The sequence below is a fragment of the Triplophysa rosa genome, linkage group LG10, assembly GCF_024868665.1.
Source record: "Triplophysa rosa linkage group LG10, Trosa_1v2, whole genome shotgun sequence".
NCBI lineage: Eukaryota > Metazoa > Chordata > Actinopteri > Cypriniformes > Nemacheilidae > Triplophysa > Triplophysa rosa.
Window position 1 is genome coordinate 20840498 of NC_079899.1, and position 20352 is coordinate 20860849.

At 39.7% G+C, this 20352-nt stretch overlaps 1 protein-coding gene across 1 annotated transcript; it reads right to left on the minus strand.

Moving 5' to 3' along the window:
- Window positions 1–1437: 1437 nt before the first annotated feature.
- Window positions 1438–19503, minus strand: sptlc2a (serine palmitoyltransferase, long chain base subunit 2a). Its single transcript, XM_057344037.1, has 13 exons — window positions 19409–19503; window positions 19209–19337; window positions 17357–17548; window positions 16752–16906; window positions 16078–16226; window positions 15521–15645; window positions 14149–14242; window positions 12275–12380; window positions 11844–12063; window positions 11646–11772; window positions 3674–3809; window positions 3006–3135; window positions 1438–1656 (listed from the first exon to the last, which is right to left on the minus strand). The coding sequence occupies exons 2-13, from the start codon at window positions 19329–19331 to the stop codon at window positions 1537–1539; spliced, it is 1677 nt and encodes a 558-aa protein (XP_057200020.1). The 5' UTR covers window positions 19332–19337; window positions 19409–19503; the 3' UTR covers window positions 1438–1536.
- Window positions 19504–20352: the final 849 nt, after the last annotated feature.

The window sequence follows — 20352 nt, forward strand, 5'->3', positions numbered from 1 at the left end:
GGTTGCAAAATCAGAGTTATTTTAGGACACATACAGTGCATGAGCAGGTATTTTATCTGGATGTTTTCCAATCTATCATTGTAACCAATGGTATTTTTTATTATCAAACCGAATGTGTGATTGTTTTTATATTTGTCCATTTGACTTTGTAGGACATTTTTGGATTTTCAAGGTCCACGGGTGAAAACAACATTTAAAAAGTTAAATGAAATACGTAAACATCCCCTGGATTTTGATATTGTAAAGGGGTTGTAAAAGCAAAATTCACAGGTGAATGTACGACCATTCAATACAACTTTGTTAAAGCAACAGAGGCAACAAAACAGAGTGTACAGGTTCAGCACCTTTAAAGCATCATAAACCAGCAGATTAAGTGATTACATCACACATGCAGAGAATAACGACATGATATAAAAATACTCATCAGTAGTATAAGCACTGAGAGCATCATGCATGTGCTTAAGAGATCCAGAGCTGCCGTCGATGATTAAAGTACACTTCTCAAAGATAAGAAACATGATTAATAAATAAATATGTACATTAAAGAAACATATACAGGAATACAGAAACGTGAACACAAATTAAAAAGCTTAACTATTGAACGAGGTTAAAAAGGTCGTTTAAGACTTGAAATTATAACATGACACAATTCATGTTGAGGGCAAAAGCTTATTAAACTGCAAAACGCAACCCAACTTAAGACATTTGCAAAATCCTTGTGACAGAGGTCCCTATTTAAAAAACGTATTAAAGTTTTGCATAAGCAGTGTTCTGTCGTGTTTTCTAGGTAGTTTCTTACCACACACCTAACGTCTGCTCCGCTCAAGCAAGCAATCGGTTTCCAAGTTTTCTCAGGAGGTGTAAATGTGATAAATATGCACGTTCCTTCACAGATTTAACTCGGACATAACCAATGTTGCCTTCTGCGATTTATATCGCGTTGAAAAAATAAATACACCTGTAACATTAGAAAAACGATAGCCAGATTAAAGAAAGACACCAGACCTGGCGGCAAATCAAAATCTGTGGAAACAACCATAAACCGAACAGCCAAGTTGTGGATTTTGGGTGTTTGATTTAGATTACACAGTGAATGTACTGACAATGCAATCAAAAGAGTAACTCCTCACACAGGCCAGGATCCTTGGAATTATGGGATATGCTGTATGTCTGTTCTCACTTACAGGGGAAAAAATGCATCAATGCTTTTTTGAGGTTTACACTGACATAAGCGTCAGCCTCTTGTGGCAGGCATGGAAGTATTTATTTCCCGAAACGAATGCCACAGTTTGTTACGAACAGACTGCAAACAGCACGTCAAAACCGAACTGAAATGACAAATGAACAGGATAGCGGGGAGCGACAAAGTGTTTCTTTCTAAAAGCGCCAGTGTGGTGCTGATCAGAGCTTTGTGTGTTAAAATAAAGATGATATGCCTAGGTTTAAAAAAGTTGTATTTATTAAGTGGTTCGTTGCCTTCTTTCAGAGGACAGAAGGTGAGCCGTGCACATTTGGTAACTTCAGACAGGAAGCGTATCATTCCTCGTTCTCCTCGTATGTGGTCTCGTCAAAGGGCCGATCCAAGGAGGGAAGAACTTTGTGGCGCGAGTACTTCAGCTGCAGCAGGTCGCCGACTTCACTGATCACAAGCAGCGCCTGAAAACAATCAACACGCTCCATTACTTTCATGGTTACACATGTAATTCATAACGTCGGTGCCAAGAGGCGGCTGCCACCTACAATGCGACGCTTAGAATTCTGCCAGTTTATACTTATTGAAGTAAAAATGATGTAACTACATCCTGATGTGACTCTTTCATATAACTTTCTGGGATTAAGTTACAATGACACGCGGGCTATTTTGGAGAAACCGCTATGAAACACGTAATTTGCCAACTACATAAGTTATTTAAAGGGATAGCTCACCCAAAAATATAAATTCTTGCATCATTTAATCACCCTCATGTCATTCCAAGCCTGTATGGCTTTTTTCTTCTGAAGAACACAAAAGGAGACATTCTGAAGAAAGCTGGTTATCAAACAACACTGGACGCCATTGACTTTTATTGTATGGATACAACACCACAGACACATTTCTCAAAATATCTTCTTTTGCGTTTCACATAAGAAAGAGTCATGTACATGTTTTAAACAACATGAAGGTGAATAAAGGATGACGGAATGTTTATTTTTGAGAGAACTATCCCTTTAAGAGGACAATATTATTAAAACATATTACTCAAACACAGAGGCCATATCAGAAAACAACCTTCTTTATAAACTCCATACAATCTCTCTCATTCAGCTATTGAAGAAATGCATCAAAAACATGTCAGAGGGACATTGAAAAATGTGTTGAAGCGATAACTGGTCACATCAAAGCGCACAGTGTTTTCTTAAGTGAGGAGAGGAGGGGGGCTGACCGCCGGTGTGCTTTTCACCATGGTTAAATCAAAGTGTCCTTAGGGAGGCAGATTAAGATGCTCTTTGATCTCCTGCCAGCGCAGACCCCTGTGGCAGGCGCTGCTTATGTAAACCCTTCAATGGCGGCCACAGACGAGCCCCATGTTAATTTATAGCGTAGGACAGTTCGAGGAGGAGCATGGAATTCTGTACTCTGTGATTATTTTCAAACAAGGTGGGTGTATCGAGTTTGAGATACTACATTTCAGAAGATTGATGGACAGCCGTTTTAACCTGGTGACAGATATTTCTAGTCTCGTTCCTGTTGAAACCCCTACCGTCCTTTCTTCTTAAAATGCTAGGAGCGGCCAGCACATTTCAACCAGTCTTACCCTACGGGGTTCTGCATTTAAACAACTTTGACTTACACATCAGTATGTCATCAAAGCCCACAGTTTTTTTCCATTAGCTCAACATATCCCATTGTAAACATTAAAATTCATGGCATGAGAACAAGGCCCAGTAAAAATGGCTACAATGTTGCTTTGAAGTCATCTAAATAAGTGGACGTGTTTGCTGTGGAGAGGGAATGAACTGCTCACCCCGTCCAGCATTTCTTTGGTGTGGGCCGCAGAGATGCAAAAGCGGGCTCTGGACTCGATGATGGGCGTGGCCGGGAAGCCCACCACCACCACCCCGATGTTTCTCTTCAACATCTCCCGACCAAACGCCCTGGAAGCACACAAAGCTTCATCAATCTTAAAGAAAACATTTACGTATTTTTTTCCAAACTAAGCTTGGAAACTCAAGCTTGTTTTTTTCCTATTATGAGCCTCTATTATGAGTGTAACCCAAGGTCAAACTGTTATCTACAACTCATAATTTCCTATTCTAGACCTTTGGATTTAATGCTTCAGTAGTGCAGACATTGTACAGTATAGTGATAAAATAAAGCTATTTTTATGAATTTCCGTATGCATTAGGGTTTAGTTGGGTAAATTAGATAAATAACTTTTGTCTCTAGAAATGAGTCCGAAATATTACACTTCTTTCATCACTTATTTACCCTCATGTCATTCCTAAAAAATAAGATTTTTCTGAGGAACATTGGTAACCAAACAACATTTTCCCCCCATTGATTTCCATTGTATAGACACTAAAACCACAGAGACATTTCTCAAACGATCTCCATACACAATTATGAATAATAGAATTTAGATTTTTTTGTGTGAACTATCCCTTTAAACAGAATTTAGGGCAAAAGACTAACCCGATTTTGGCAGGCATGTAGAGCATCATGGGTACCACAGGTGAGTCATTGTTGCCGTAGATAATGAATCCCATCTCCAGCATTCTCCTGCGGAAATATACTGTGTTTTCAGCCAACCGCTGGATTCGCAAACGACCTGCAACTAAGAAACCACAAAACACTGAAAAAGCTGAAGGTTTCTGAGAAAGAAAGAGATTCTGTCATTTGGCACTCCGCGTCTTTTTCCACAGGCTTTCATGCGATCGGACAATTAAAATTTACCAACCCACAGATCTCATTACTTCAGATACAAGGAAAGTCAACCACCTGAGCTATAAACTTTATACTTCGAATAAAAATGCGCCTTGAACTCAAGCCTCTGCGATCAGTAGATCAGAAACTGTTAAAGGAGAAATATTTAATACCTGCTGATTTTACACGGCATTTTACATTTCCCCCCGTTACATCATAGACGCACATGCCCTCTGCACACAGAAAGATGTATCAGATGTTTACTTTCTGTTTCCAAAGTGCTTTTTATCACACTTTAGTTCCATAAGCCCTGATGTCTATGCCAGAAAGATTTCGGTCAGCTGGCTAAAGAAAACACTGGCACTGCAGGTTACAGCGGCGTGCCGAGTCTGCGATGATCGTCTGCGCGGCTGCCGGGGGAGAAGAACAGTAATGCAAACAGCCTAACAGTATGGTTGCAATAATCCTGACAAAGACAGAAACATTATTGACTTCATTCATTTTTAACAGTTCCACTTCTCCCAGTGCGTTGGGATAGTGTTCCACATCACCAGAGCTCCTAAAACATTTAGTCCAACAGTGATTCACGGTAAAGGTTTTAGGTTTCTGAGAGCCTTGGCTCTGTATTGTCAAACATTCCATGCATGCTAAAGGCTCAAACAGAGGAATTTCCTGATGTCTCACTTCAGTGTCATCCGGATGAAAAATCTAAACAATGGCCATGCTTGCCGTGCCTTTAGCTTGACACCTACACTACAAGGTCTGCAAACTGCTTATCCACGCAAACTATCCTTGGGTCTGGTTTTGCCAGTTTCAATCTCAATTTAAGATGCAATACACAACTTTTGCCTCACTATCGCCATCTCTGCTTGAAATGTCAAATTACAGGTTACTTTACGTACTAATCTTTATGCTAATAAAATGACACCAAACTGACTTCAGCTTATTGTTGCATTTTCATCGCAGATGTTTAATGCAGTCGCTCTTAATGATAATGACAAATGAAATATGTTTTTGTGTAACAAAAGATTTGAGCATAATTTTAGCCAGAACCAATAAAGTTCATGTGGTTTTGCTGTGAACCACCAACAGCGTGTCTCAGAAACAATGAGATTCAATGCAGAGATACGCATGTAGTTTTCTCAACTATACGAACTATATGTTCAAAGTCGCCAACATTTCTTGGCTCAATACGTTCAAATTATTCATAAGTTTTCATATTTTCAAAAACAAATGGTTTTACTTTAGCAGACAAAAGATTTTTTTTCAGAAACATATTGTTTAACTCCAGAAGACATTTAATTACCCCCTGGAGTCATGTGGATTAGGTTTATGATGGATTTTTGGAGCTTCAAAACAGTGTGTAAATTAAATATGTAAATTATGTATTAAAATTCATTAAAATTCGGCCTGGTCTATAGCGTAACACGTGTCCTGTGACAGACATACAGTACCAGTCAAAAGTTTGGAAACACATTTTCTTATATTTTTTCCACGTTTTAGAATAACAGTAACTCATCAAAACTATGGTGAAGGACAATTGTCACTGTGGGAACTACGCTGTGACTTAAAGCATCTAAAATAAATCAAAACAATGTTGCATTTTGGCATCTTCAAAGTAGTTACCCTTTACCTAGAATTCGCAAAATCGTTCTCTTGACATTTTATCATTTAGCTTCTCAAGATCTCACCCTAGGAAGCTTTTTTAAATCTCCATATTTAGGGCTCTTATTGGCTGTTTCTTCTTCATTATTTGGTGTGTTTATAAAAAAATGTTAAAAGAAAGGTTTAAAACTGTACATTTTCCTGTCGCTAGGGTGGAACCTTTAACAGTTCCTTTTAGCACCGTTACAAGTATATACCACCTAAAGCGTTGTACCTTTTCGGGTACATTACTGTACCCTAAGGACCTGTTGTGTACCACAAGGACCTTTTAAATATCAGGAGCACAAAAGATTAACCGGTACCTTCAAAAGGTACACAATAGGTCCATGGGGTACCCATAAGGTACCAAAAAAAGAACCTTAGGGTGCCACCCCAGCAACAGGAAAATGTACGGTTTTAAACCTTTTTTCTGACAGTGTAATGAAAGAAATTGATATGTTAAGACAATTGTATTTTTATCTACAAACGTAATTTCAAACATTTAAGCATACACCATGAGATTTTTAAGATCAATAGAAACATTTCAGTCAAGCGTCTCCAAATTTTTGACTGCCAATGTGTGCTGGAATCCGATGAGCCCTTGTGAAAGGAGACTTGACTCGCTATGAAACTGGAGTCCTTCCACAATCCCCCAATGTAAATTGGTCACTGACAGATAAAGCAGGTTCCACAAGTCATGACCGGGTCACCAGCTCAGCGCTAAGGAAATTAAGCCCGGCCAATGAGTAACGTTAAACGCTGGCAGCATACCTCACTCGCTTTACGATCCTGGTGGTTTCTTAATACGCTTCCTCGCCCAGCTAACCTACAGCTGTAAACTAAAGTGAACTACAGTTGCCACCGGCCCACACGTGTTCCTCCATCTCTATTTTGCTGTGAACCAACAACAGCTCATTCTGCATTGAAACCACACAGAGAACCTGAATCACAGGAGACTGATGAGAATGAATCATCCAAAGTTGGAGACGTGTTCTCATCGCCTCCAGGAAGACATTGTTAAAGCGTGGCTATTATGGTTGACAGCCCTGACAGAGGACAATTGGGGAACCTGCAGTGCTTTTAATTAATGACGGCACTTATCTAAAAAGCCTTGATCAGCTGGACAAACATCTCAGGTAAACAACTCCACATACATGAACATCTGAAAGCAATAGCCATTCAAGGAAGTTCAAGCAGGCCAACGCCGGGCCACTCCGATAGTGAGCGAGGGCCGAAGGGTGTTGGGGGAGGGGCATCCAGCTCTCCAAAGTAAATCTTTCTGGGGTACCTTTTCAACAGCTAGTTTCCCAAAGCACACCCCCGCTAACTCCTTCCAGACTTCCAGATCTGGAGGATCTGGAGAGGCAAAGAAAGGGACTGAAAGAGCTTCCAGATGTGGGGACCGCTTCCCTTTTTTGAAATGCCAGTTCCTCATCACTTCCTTTTCATCTGAAGGGAGGAGATAAGTAAAGCACCAGTGTGGAGTCGAGGGCGGCGGACGTGCTCCCTCGCGAGGACCTCTCCGGAGAACAGGAAATGCAGCAGCTCACATCTGCGGTTCACCATTATGACTCGGCGGTTCTCACTAGCGGTCGTCACAGATGCAGATGCTGACCTCGTCTCCAGGGCAATGGTGTTTACAGAAGAAAGTGAACTCGTGGGTCTTCGCCCCCATTTACAGGTTGATGCATTTCACAGTCATCCAAACAGACAGACGGCCAGATTCCACACGTGTGGGGTCAAAAAGGTCAGAGCATTGGTGGATACGTTTCCAAAGGTGAAACGCAAATTACTCAAATAACCTTTTATGAAGTCGTCAATGAAGGCTAGATAGGAAGGGCTGTTGAGGTCTGAGGTACTCCCGCAACAATGCATCTTTCCAGAAGAGGTGTCAATGAAACAGAAGCTCATTACAACATCTGGAATAACAATCCATTAACCTTCTCTAAGGGGGCTGTGGGTAAACACATTCTAACACACAAAACACGTGTATCTGCCCTTTCTCACAGAGCACGTCAACACCTCGAGACAAAGATGAATGCCCGATGTTTGTCAAGGCCACCTGTGTGTACAGAGAAGCAGTCGGGCTTAACAATGAGATTCTGCACACTCACTTCTCACTTAACCAAGCCACCACCACACATCACGGCAAGATAAAAACGCCAACATGGTCAACTAGCCTGATTTATGAGGGAAACCTTAACTTTTGGATGCCATCACATTTAGCCCATTTGGCCCCGAGAACGAACAAGGGCAGGATAGTTTCATATTTTGGACGCCAGTTTTTGGATGGTTTGCAAGCCAGATACAATTAAATTGAACTTTATTTCTCCTCTGGCCAAGGATGCAACAGTTAAAGGAATAGTTTACCCAAATATAAAAACTCCCATTAATTACAAAAATATAAAAACTCTTCCATAATTTACCCATATTTAAAGGGGTGCTGCAATGGTGTGTCATGCATTCGGACTTCTTTACAATGTTAAACGTGCGGTCTTCTCATGCTTAACATGGTCAACTTGTCAAAAAACGAGTTGGGCGTATTACGTAGTATTTCTGTGCTTGATACACTCCCCCAGTGATCGTACAGGTTTCGGAAAGTTTTTTTCGAACATATAAAACTGTTTCGTAACAATTTTTCTTAGTCCCTTATTGGACATTTCTCCCGGAAAAGCACGCGGCAGCAAGGAGAGCAGGAGAAGGAGCATGCGCAGAAGTCACTTTCACTTGTGTGCAGGAGAGAGAGAGAGCATACGTTCGCGAAGTTCAGGTGTTTGTTTGTTTACTGCATTTGGGTGATGAATGTTATATAAACGGTGGATATAACGCTGGATTTGGAGATAGTTTGAAACTTATATATGGAGCCGCCCCAGCGCCAAAATATGCCAGACATGAACCGCATGCGGTGAGTGAAACTGATGTCTGTGTTTTGTTGGCAATGGGTGTGCATGTGCTTTAGTTCAGCCTACCCCTCCCCCCACACGCGCCTATGCTTTCGGAAATAATCGTACAGCTGTATCTATCTTTTATAAATGTGATCAAACTAAATACTGTTTGAAGATATGAAGTATGCAATGCTACTCTATAGGTACTCAAGATTAATATGAGATTGGCAGAAACCGCATGTTTTAGGGCCGCTTTAAGATCTGAGCTCATGCACAACAAATATCTGCACAATGAATATCCACTTTCTAAAACTGCTTCCCTGATGATGTAATAACACAATGGCCAAACCGACTAAAAAAATGACCTAAGTACACTGAACCTCCCAGTCTGGCATCCAAAACAAACTTGGCCCCCCATCGCAGCTGGCACTTTGCGCTATACAGCACACTTGGCGATGTCGACGCTCATTTGCGGTGAGTGTCAAATTGTCTTCAAGAGCTATTAAAACAGTTCAACATTATTGAAACTGGAAACTAAAGCTTTCTAGCTGACAAAGATCCGCTACATTATATTAAGACGTGACCCGTGATCAGACGGGAACTGGAATGTTTGATTTAACACAATCAAAATGAAACGACAAGCTGTGAAGGAATATAAAATGTAACAGACTGAATCATTGGCAGTAAATGAGAGCTGGAGGCAATTTGTTCACAGTGAAGTCACTTGTCAGATCAATGCCGTTACGCCGGCTTCAAATTAAACATGACAGACTTATGGGCAACGAAAAGCCGAACAAGTGTGGGCCGCAGAACGAAGGGTAGAATAGGGTTAAGTTCCCACGAGGATACTCAGGATGTCTCCCAGCTGACCTTTGCTTGATTAGTTTTCTTTGTGCATTAACCCCCATCAAACACACACACACAAACACAGCGATTGTTCGAGTCCTCCTTTGCTCGGGTTCTCGGATGCTCCTATATCAGTTAATCTACAATAAATGTCATCGGTTAATCTGTAACCCGTTATTACTGAATGCACCTAAAAGCTCCTCTTCCATTCATACCACTGTGACAGCCATTCTTTGTAGTTGGGGGATGAGACAGAATATGAATCGCAGGTTTTTAGTTCCAAGCAAAATAATGAGGCTAGTCTGCAAATTTCCACCAGCACCAAGTAAATCAAATGAAGGGCTGCATATTTTCTCAACTCTGGTTCATCATATAACCAAATGTAAACCAAAGAAACAAAATGTTTATAAGAGGAACGATAAATAGTGTTGACTTAAAGAGAAAAAAAGAAGATATTTTGAAGAATGTTGGTAACCAAACAACGACGCTATTGACTTGCATTGGTTCTGTGTCCATACAATTGAAATGAATGGGTACTGCCATTGTTCGGTTACCAACATTCTTCAAAATATCTTCTTTACTGTTCTGCTGAAGAAAAAAAGTCGAACTAATTTGAAATGACAAGAAGGTGAGTAAACAAAATAATTTTTCGAAAAACACCGTATTACTTCAAATCTGAGGACAGTGCAGAAAGCTAGATCATCTTTTAAACATAAAAGTTGCAATGCTTTATAGCTGAAATCTGAGCTTTTTCATAGTTGAAAAAAAGCAAATACATAAAACATCCGTGTTGCAATGCAAGCTTAGCTTATAATAATCACTTATAATAGCTGTCGGATACAATTTTGCAGGAAATATCAATATGACATCACCACGTAAAAAAAGTACTTAAAGAAACCTGCAATTTTATATTTCAAACAGAGATGGCGATATAGAGGCCCAAATTAAGGATTGCCATTTCAACGTAGCAGTCAGTAAACATCTGATGTTGGTGAGAGACGAGAAGTCAATCCATCAGCATGTGAAGGACCTTTGACTCTTCAAAGGATAATGAGAACAATCACAGTCTTTGTGGGGCCTGCGTATCCAGGGATTAAAATAGCCCTTAGCAAAGCAAACCTATCCTCATATTAGTCATATTGAGCACCTCACCTGGAGCCGACCGACCGGGGGAGCCTGTTTGTTGTAGCTGCCAACATTGATTGAGTGGCGGGGGAGAAAAGAGGCAGTTTGTTGGGTCTAAATCACACTAGCTACATTGGTAATTGTTAACACATTTCTGAGGTTTAAACGTTGAGCTAAATATTTTACCTGGACAGAGTCGGTGTACAGCTGTAGAACTAATCAGTCTCATTTCATGAGCGCTTGGGAAATTGTACGAAGAAAAATCTCACACTGACAGATCTTTTTTTTCACGGCTTACTTCAAAGCGATCCTTGAGAAATGCTTATTTCAATTCCTGCGCCAAGTTTATCCAGAACGCAAAGAGCAAACAAACCCGAGGATTGTATTTTTGCAGTGAAATAAAACAGTCAATAAGCAAAGACAAGAACAATGAAGTTGACGAAGTAAAGGGACGCTGTTCTGATAATGAAGACGCAGATGTACGGCCGTACGCTAGAAAACGGAAATTACACATGGAGAAGCACACGGACCGTTTACAGAACAACTGTTGATTGACAGCTGGACTGATGTTTGCTGTGATAGATACCTGCACCTGGACAGAACACAAAAATTATGATCTACTGCTTTATTTTTATTTAAATCTTTGGTTTGTATCGTTTCTTATGTAACAAAGAATAAATGTCCGAACACAATATATGCAGGTTCTTATTTGAAACTCTGCAAGACATCTGATGTAAATTAGTTTTAAAATGCTGACGACCCTAGATGGTGCATCCTTGAAAGTCAATGATTATTTCTTTCTGGTTCAATTCTGCCATCTTGTGGCAAACTCAACAATGCACCATTTTTTTCAATGCTTATGCTGCCTTCATGTGCTCTCGGAAATTCGATAATTCCTACTTCAACCGGGAAGAAACCTCTGGATTAAGTAACATTAAAACAATATTACGACTGCTAATACAACTTACTAAGCATAAATAACTTTACTGTCATTACTTTGTCACTTATCAAAGTATTGCTCTGTTTGGGTCCTCACCAGATCTACATAGCAATTTTGGCTCCACCAATAAAATAATTCAAATGTTTTCAGGGCAGAGCTATCTATCTACCTGTCTGACCAATGAAGATGATTTAAGTGTTGGGAAAACTTGTCCGAAAAATGTATTATTTGGATGCCTCTGATTCTGTCACGCATGAAGCATTAAGGCTGCCAAAAAAAAAAAACAGTCAGCAAAACTCACCTATTGACGTTCCATCCTCTCCCATAATGCACTTCATAGAAGCGCTGACTTGCTCCATGACAGGAGGCGACATGGAGGTGGCGTAAATTGTGCTGTGCGAGTGAGTCCGCAGGAACTCTATAAAATCCTGAAGAATGAAGCCAAGATGTTTTACTATGCTTTGTACATCGGTTAAACGTACTGTAAATTGTTCACTACCTTTCGACCTCCTATGTAACCACCTGCGGCACCAAAGCTCTTCGTGAATGTGCCCATCATGATGTCTACATCTTTAGCGTCCAGTCCAAAATACTCCACCACCCCTCTGCCAGTGGGTCCTAATGCCCCGATACTATGAGCCTCGTCCAGGTACACGTAGGCCTTGTATTTCTTTTTCAGGGCTATAATTTCTGGCAGCCGTACGATGGAGCCCTCCATACTGTGGACAGGATACAGGTCGCACAAAAAAAAACATTATATTATGCGAGCAATGTTGCAATTTCTAGGATGGTTCAACAGGGCCGATTCTAATAGGCGTGTAAGGGAATACAAGTGATAACATGTTATTGCTGAGAAAAACATAATGGTAGTACAGTTTGCACATTTATATGAATGAGATGAATTTCTAGGAAGTCAGAGAGATGAATCACCTGAAGATGCCTTCCACCAGAATGAGGATTTTCTTCCAGGGTCGATGTGTCCTGGGTTGGCCATGAACTATAGCATCTCTAAGCAACTTTTCCAAACTCTGCATATCTAGTTGTATGAAAATGCATGGATAGGATTTAAAATGTTTTTCAAATACAACTGCAGAATCACGTCAGTCAACAGGTAATGTAATAGTTGTGACAAGATCCACATTGTTATTAAATCCAAAGTCAGGAGTATATATTTATCAGTATGCGTTCCTAAAGATGTTCCCTAGTGTCATGCATCATTTTCATATACCATTAGCATGGTACTTTAAAAAAATACCAAGATTCACATTAGGGCTGCACTGTATCTAGAAATATTGCACATGTGCATTTCACAATTGTTTGCGATAACTACATAATTTTAATGCAAAATATTCCTTTAATAATTTATTCAAATTGTTCATACTCAGCGTTTTAAGTTAAAGCAGAATTATATCAGAGATATATCAGAGAGACAGGCATGCAAATGTGAGTGCATGCACTGACGTGTGCAAGACGATTAACAACCTGTGACGTTCTCATAGCAAACGAATATATAAGTTGTTAAAACGGCATTGTCAGATTTGTTTTTATATACTGCAACAATAAAACATGGCTGTTCACTTTTCAGAGGTTGTAGTGATGCTTTCTTTTCACAAAAAATATTATATTTTCAGTTTTCAAACTATTATAATTAGGGCTGTCAAATGATTAATCGCGATTACAGAATAAATGTTTGTGTTTACGTAATCTATGTGTACTGTGCATATTAATTTTGTATTTATAAACACATACACATAAATGTGTGCATATTTATGGAAACATAATTTAAATAATTTATATTATAAATAAGTCCACAAACATATATAATGTTAACATAAACTTTTATTCTGGATGCGATTAATGATTTGACAGCCTTAATTGTAATTTAAACACATTTTTCAAAAGGATCATCATATAGAATATTGTATTACTGCAAGTTATCGCATAACACACTTTTCTTCAATATCGTGCAGCCAAACAAAAAAACAAAAGAGTATTTTTGAGTGCAATAAGGTCCCACGTGTACAATAACAATGTGTGGCACATATGTGTATTTCGCCTGGGGCACGAGTGCTTTATATTACCCTAAGGTGTGTCTTCATAACAAATAAAAATGACTGCATTATTGTTTACTTAAGCTACTGGTAAAGTGGCTCACTTTCTTAAATCACATCTGTGGTTTTCTATGGATGTATAACAGTAAAATTCTGCCCTAGTCCTTGGCTATAATGTGGAACAACAGCATATTTATTCATAACAAACTGCCGGTGAGCCAGCTGGTTTGGGCACTTCAATAATAAGTAATCAGAGTGCTTGAAAACTTTCCCAAGACAGACATAAGTCCTCTGCGTTTTGACTCGAGGGCTTCAACTGACATTCACCTCGAGACACCTTAGCAATTTAACAAACCGTTTAATAATCGCTGGCAGCCATCTGTCGCAATTGCCAATTTAAAATGATTCATTTAGAATAACGCCGCTAAAAAGCAATGGAGAGTTGACCTTTCTGGTGATAAAATCTATATTCATTGTGCTTACCTGGACATTAACCAAAACTGGCATTGAGAAAGCGGTCCAAACTTCACAACATCCAGACTTAAATAAACAAACCCCTGGTCTGGTCATACTTTTGAGGAATGCAAGATTTCAAACAAGTCTGTTAATCTTCCACTCCAACAGTTTCACAGTGATGGTTTATGCTTCGTGTTTGTAGCATGTTGTGTGTTTTGGAGCTCTACAAGAGTTCAGCCTTCACCTTGTGATGTCAACAGGTGTATGATAACAAGAGATGTGTCCGTGCAAACTCACTATTGTGCTTAAAGACCCGGATGGTGGAGCCAGACAGCCGTGCTCCCAGCACCAAAGATGCATGGTTCAGCTCATCACTTAGAATCAAACATCCCTACATGTAAAGAAAGGAAAAACAGGTCTGTGATATCTGCACCGGAACAGTTTTATTTTACGTTTACACACTTGGCGGACATGTTTATTCATAAATATTTTTTTCATCGCTTTGGATAGAAGCGTTTGCCAAATGCATATAACAAACAAAACACTGCATTTTATGTGAACATATTTTATCAGTATGTGTGCTACCTAAAATTTAGGGATGTGACGATTCCCTCAGCTCACGATGCGATGCACGATTCTGATCTCACGATGCGATTTAATCACAATTGTTTTACAGAACGAGTTAAGGAAAATGTTAAATGAACAACTGCCCTTTTATTATTTCTCTAATGCTGCACAATTCTTTGTAAAATAAAAATATATTTGATGTCAAATAACAAAACTAAATTGCAGTTTTAAAACAAATTCCTAATCAAATAAAAAACGAATAATACAAAAATCTCTTTAATATAAAAAAACTAAGACTTTGTCTGTGCTTTTCCTAACTTTTACTTTTTTAAGAAATATCAGCATATCATCCACGTTTACCAAGTTTGCAGAAAAACAGCGGCCCCTGCTGTTCAAAACATGTACTGCGTTTTTTATAACGTCTCGACCGACTTGAATCGCCACATATTATAATCGATTTTCAACCGGCTCACGGTGAATCGTTACATCCCTAGTAAAATTCAAACCTACAGATTTACGATTATAAAAAAACTTTAATCTCAAACTAACAGCAAAACATTTAACTGTAACATGCAAATTAAAGTGTACGCAGATTTTTTTAAATATTTTTTTTATAAAGCAGACCGTTCCTTTAAAAACACACAACATTGTTGCTTCTGTTGTCTAATATTTCATAATCTTTGGTTTTCCCATCTACCAGAGGAAGTTTCTATTGCAAACTGCCCGGTAATAGTTAAAGGAATTGTGAAATCTCTCTGGTCCTCTTGCAGTTAAGCACATGTTTCCTGTGGGGTTTTTGTGCCTTATCAAAACTACCCTCTATGTTTGGGCTTTAAAACTGTTTGAGTTGGATCCGGGAGTCTTTCCATAGCGATCGCCTCTATCTGCGCTGTTGATAGAGCATGACAAATACAGTACACCCCGTGTGCAAATGAGAAAAGCTCACTATGGCTTACTGTATGTTATTAAGCATGCACTGACAGGCCGAGAAACGCCTGAACTAAAACTGCAACACTTTTTAGGAGTTGCCTAGGTGGATCAACACAGCGTGAGGCGGCAGAGCAAAACAGAGGCTTTTGGAGCTCAGAATGCATTTTCAAACCTTGCCAGCTAATGCAGGAATGTTCATGGAGTTTGTAGCAAACCCCATCCCGAACACCATGGCTGACTCCACGCACAGGAAAGAGGCCACCTGTTTCTCCAACTCTTCATGCCTGTCGAGGTTACCTAAACAAATCATAAGAATATGTCAGCTACCGCAAGCCAACGCTCATGTACTGTAAACAGTAGCTGGAGAAGCTCTACGTGTGTATGTTTCTTACAAAGCTAATGGCTTCGTTGCTTCAAAGGGTCTTATTAGGACTGTGTGGTGCATGACATTGAAACTAAAGTTTGAAACAAAACAAATTGAAACTAAAGAAGACATTTTAAGGAAGATGCAAGATGCTTGACCATGCAAAACCTGCTAACACAATGCTAGGGTGCTCAGGGTGGTTGCTAGGGCATTGCTACGCGGTTGCTATGCGGTAGCACGTGTTGCTACATGGTTGATGATGTGTTTTGGTTGTTGTGCAGGAAAATGTTACAAAGCAATGATTTCTATTTGTTTGTCTATGAATAATATTTTCCAAACAGCAAGAGTAACGAATGAGCACTCACCCATTTCATGTCTGGTGCTGGCCACGCCCACCCCGTATTTCATCGTCGCCTCTCCAGCAGCATCGGCACAAGAACCAGTGTTCTCACCAAAGCCCAGGTAGTTGTACGAGCCCAGATTTATAACACCCTTCACCACCCGGCCAGTGTATCTGTAGGAGCACATACACTGTCTGAAAGATTTCTTTTAGACAAACACTAAAACTTGACTTGGCTAGACTACCATTTAAGATTAAACAGGTTCTGTCATCATTTACCTGCCCTCTTGACATTTCAAACCTGTATGACTTTCTTTCTTCTGCACAACACAAAGATATTTTGAAGAATGTTGGTAATCAAAAACCATTGGTCCCCATTCACTTCCATCGATGGACACAAAACCAATGCAAGTCAATGGGGACCAACGGTCTCCTGTTACCAACATTCTTCAAAATAATTCTGCAGAAGAAAGTCATATAGGTTTGAAATGTTAAGAGAGTGAAAATAATGAATGAATTTTCATTTTGTGTGTGAACTATCCCTAACGCTTTTAATTGTGACATTACAAAATTTACTGCACATGACCCTAAAAGTGGAGTTAATATAAGAGCTATTTGCACTTTTGGATTATGTGGCTCTTATCTCAACAAGTCAAACAGCCAAGACTTTCCAGTTCGGGTTTAGGATAGCCTACTTACTCAAAGGTCCAGTTGTAATCTTTGGAATTTTGTTCCACAAAGTCAAACTTGGCACCGGGAACACTGCAAAGGGGCTTGTTCCAGCTATCCCGAATCCTCATGTATATATTCCTTGTGTAGAAATTCTCAAAATCTTGATAAAGCGGCACAAAGTCCTTGAGCAGAAGAAAAAAAGGAGTTACATGCTTGACATTTCTGTGTCACTGCTCCTCCCACTTTAATAACTCTTTGCGGGAAAAATATTTTTAGGAAGCACAACATCCATATGAGGTGGGTGTGTACCAGAACACAACACAACCTTTCAGTGCCCTTGTGTACTTTAGAGTTACGGCAAAGTGCACAATTTCCTTCCTGTGAAAATATTCTCTCTTCCTCTCCACGTTCGGCTAATAAATGAACAAGCATTTTGCAACAATGCTCACATTCGCACTACGGTCAGTTACAGTAAATGAACACTGCTGGAAAAACACCATCATGTCTGACATGCACTTTTATTCTTCAAGAATGTTTCTCAAGCTACGCCAGGGAATTTTATTATAAACAAACTTCCTTCGTCAATCAAAGCTGGTGTTTCTCTTTTTTAACACCCAGATTACAATGTTTACCTTCTGCTCCTCCCTTTCTCTGGCATTGTGGCAATTTTCTATTTTCCACTCCCTCATGAAATCCCGCAGATATCCAAAGATCGTAAGGATGCCGTAGCCCATGTACGTGAGCACAGCAACCAGCATGGGAGTTTCCTCGAAGGATTCGACGAAAGGCCTCCTGTACAGCTCTCCATTGCTCGAGTGGTACGCCTGTAAACCACAACTTGTCAAAACATTGTAGTCATGGCAGCATCACATTGTGGTTACTCATTGCGAGATGTTTAAAGTGTCTGTGCATTGTTAAAGTTGATCTACCAGAACAACAGAATCTCACAGTTAGCTTAACGGTTTAGCAGAGGAACGGTGACAGGCATTCCTAAGATTACGAACGTTCTTGACACTTTGTGTGAGTTGCAAAAGTTGAAATGTTTGAAAAGCAGTATCAATATTAAGCAGAAGTTTAAATAAAGTGGCCCCATAACATATTTAGATAATAGTCCGAATGTTCACTGTGCTATAAAATGAAATAACCCTGCTGAAAAAAACAGCATATGCTGGTTTGGTATGTTTTGATGCTTGTTTGCTGGTTTGTGCTGGTTTAAGCGGGTCATGTGCTGGTCCTCAGCTGGTTTAAGATGGTCAAACCAGCATCAAAACATACCTAACCCAGCATATGCTGTTTTTTTCAACAGGGAACATTTAAAAAAAAACAGGGAACATTTTCCAAAAAACTACTTTTTCCGGGTCCATCTTTTGCATTGACAGGATTCAAGGTCATTTTAAATAGTATGAAGTTGAAGTACACACGGGTGATTCAGCAGAGTAACCACAGATGACGTTCATCGGCTAAAAACATTTTCCACCACCGCTGACAACAACAAAGTGGTTTAGTCTTAACTTTGTCCAAAATATCTATTGCTGTATCAACGTGCTTGTGCACTCTTTTCTCCAAACAAATACAATTTAGTATGCAAAGCCATTTATATGTTTTAAGTGTGACTTAACTGTGTCCAACTACTTTTTGACACCACTATATTCACTCAGAGACCTAATCTAGGCCTTTCATTGCCAATCGTATGCAAACCCTACGAGGCGAGAAACAGTAACATTATCGCTTCACTAAAGACTTGAACTACACAGATTAAGTGGTGCATTCAAAACCCTGTGATTTGCAGACACATGTGACTAGTCATGCCCCACTAACAAATACCACAAGGTCTAGCAACAGTGACTCGCACGCGAGCCCTGACCAGCTCCAAGACAACTTTGCATTCATCTGCTGTGTTGACAGTGCCTTCTAGGAAAGACTTTTGAAAAATGAGCAACTGATTTACATCGGTTAAACCTACATTTACTTACAGTGTATTTAAGGTAGACTTATTTATGGGAACCAAACTCGCAACTGAACCCAGGATTAACGACAAGAACCCAGATATTAGGAATGTAAAAAATCTGTATGATGAATGTTGTTTATAAATGTTCCAGCGGAGTGTGTTGTGTAGATATACAAAGAAAGGTGGGAAGGAAGGATCCTGGAATACATTAAACCAGCCTCCCACTAGAAGACACATGACAGAAATAAGTGCCAACCAGGGTCACGAGTTGCTTCAATTCACTTCTTGCACAAGTTAACCATACGGGCCTATGGGGACCTAACTTGTCAAAGTCTACATCTCCTTGTGTACTTTTGCACACGTGACCAAGCCACAAACAGTGAAACTGCACGTCACGTACTAAGCAGGCAGCCACATCTTTCAACATATAAGTTATTGCGTTCCCATGCATCATCGCGCGCACAATGTAAATAAGAAATATTACAAGTAATATTACACGTGTATGACTCAAACTCAATGCATGGTGTTGGCCTTACCTTCTTCTCCTGCTGTTGATATTGATGATGGATATGATGATTCCTCACCATGCCATTTTTTCCTGGTTTCACCCCATTCGCCGCATGGCAATCTTCATTCTTATTGCCCGCGCTGACAGTCATGCTTATCTAAGACAAAACACATGCGATCAAATGCATGAAGATGAAAAACGAAGGAAATGAGTCGGTGATCGGCGTACCAGGGTGCCGCGCTTCTCCGCTACCCTGAAATCCACACAAGAGAGAAACCTGAAATTCCAGCCTCCGCAAACCGGAAGTCGACGCCTCTGGAAAGAGGCGCCAACCAATGAGATCGCGGATGAGCTTTAGTGGACGTGGTTTAGCGGTAATCCGACCTTAAAAAGGGAGTGGCCCTTGTCGCGCGCTGCTGTGAGGACTGAACTCGAGTAACCTTTGTGTGTCGAGATGACTTTAATAGTTGTGCGATACAGTTGGCTGGCGTTGCTATCAGATCGACTTTGAAACGCAAATACGCTTATAAAACATGTTTAGACGAAGCTGGTCATTTATGTAAACACGACTGTTTGTTTTGGGCGGAAGAGAAAGTAGCAGTATATCCAAGATAAAGGCATATCAAAGATCGCATCCATGTCCTGATTGGACCCTTTCCTTTATATAAATAAAAAGTCTTATCAAGCTGATTTCTCGTGCATGTGTGGAATTCAGTCAAAGGACTAAAACAAACTTTATTTAAAACCGAAAAAATACTTTGGATATTAGATTCATACATAAACACATTACCACTATATAAAATATTAATACATGAACGTACATTACCACTATATAAATAATTTAATAAAAATGCACGCTGATATTTATCACTTTATATATTTATTCTGTCATTGATTACACCCCCAACACCACGCCACCACATCCCCCCCCTGTGGTTCCAAATTTATATAAATATCTTTGTTCTACTGAACACAAAGACACATATTGGAAAAATCGTTGACTACCATAGCAGGAAAAATGAAAATGGTAGTCGGAACAACTGTTTGCTTTCCTAAATTCTTCAAAATATTTCATTTTGTGTTCAACAGAACAAACAAAATGATCCATTAATTTTTCCTACTATTGTAGTCAAGGATGTCCCAGGAATGTCAGTTGTTACCATTTTATCAAA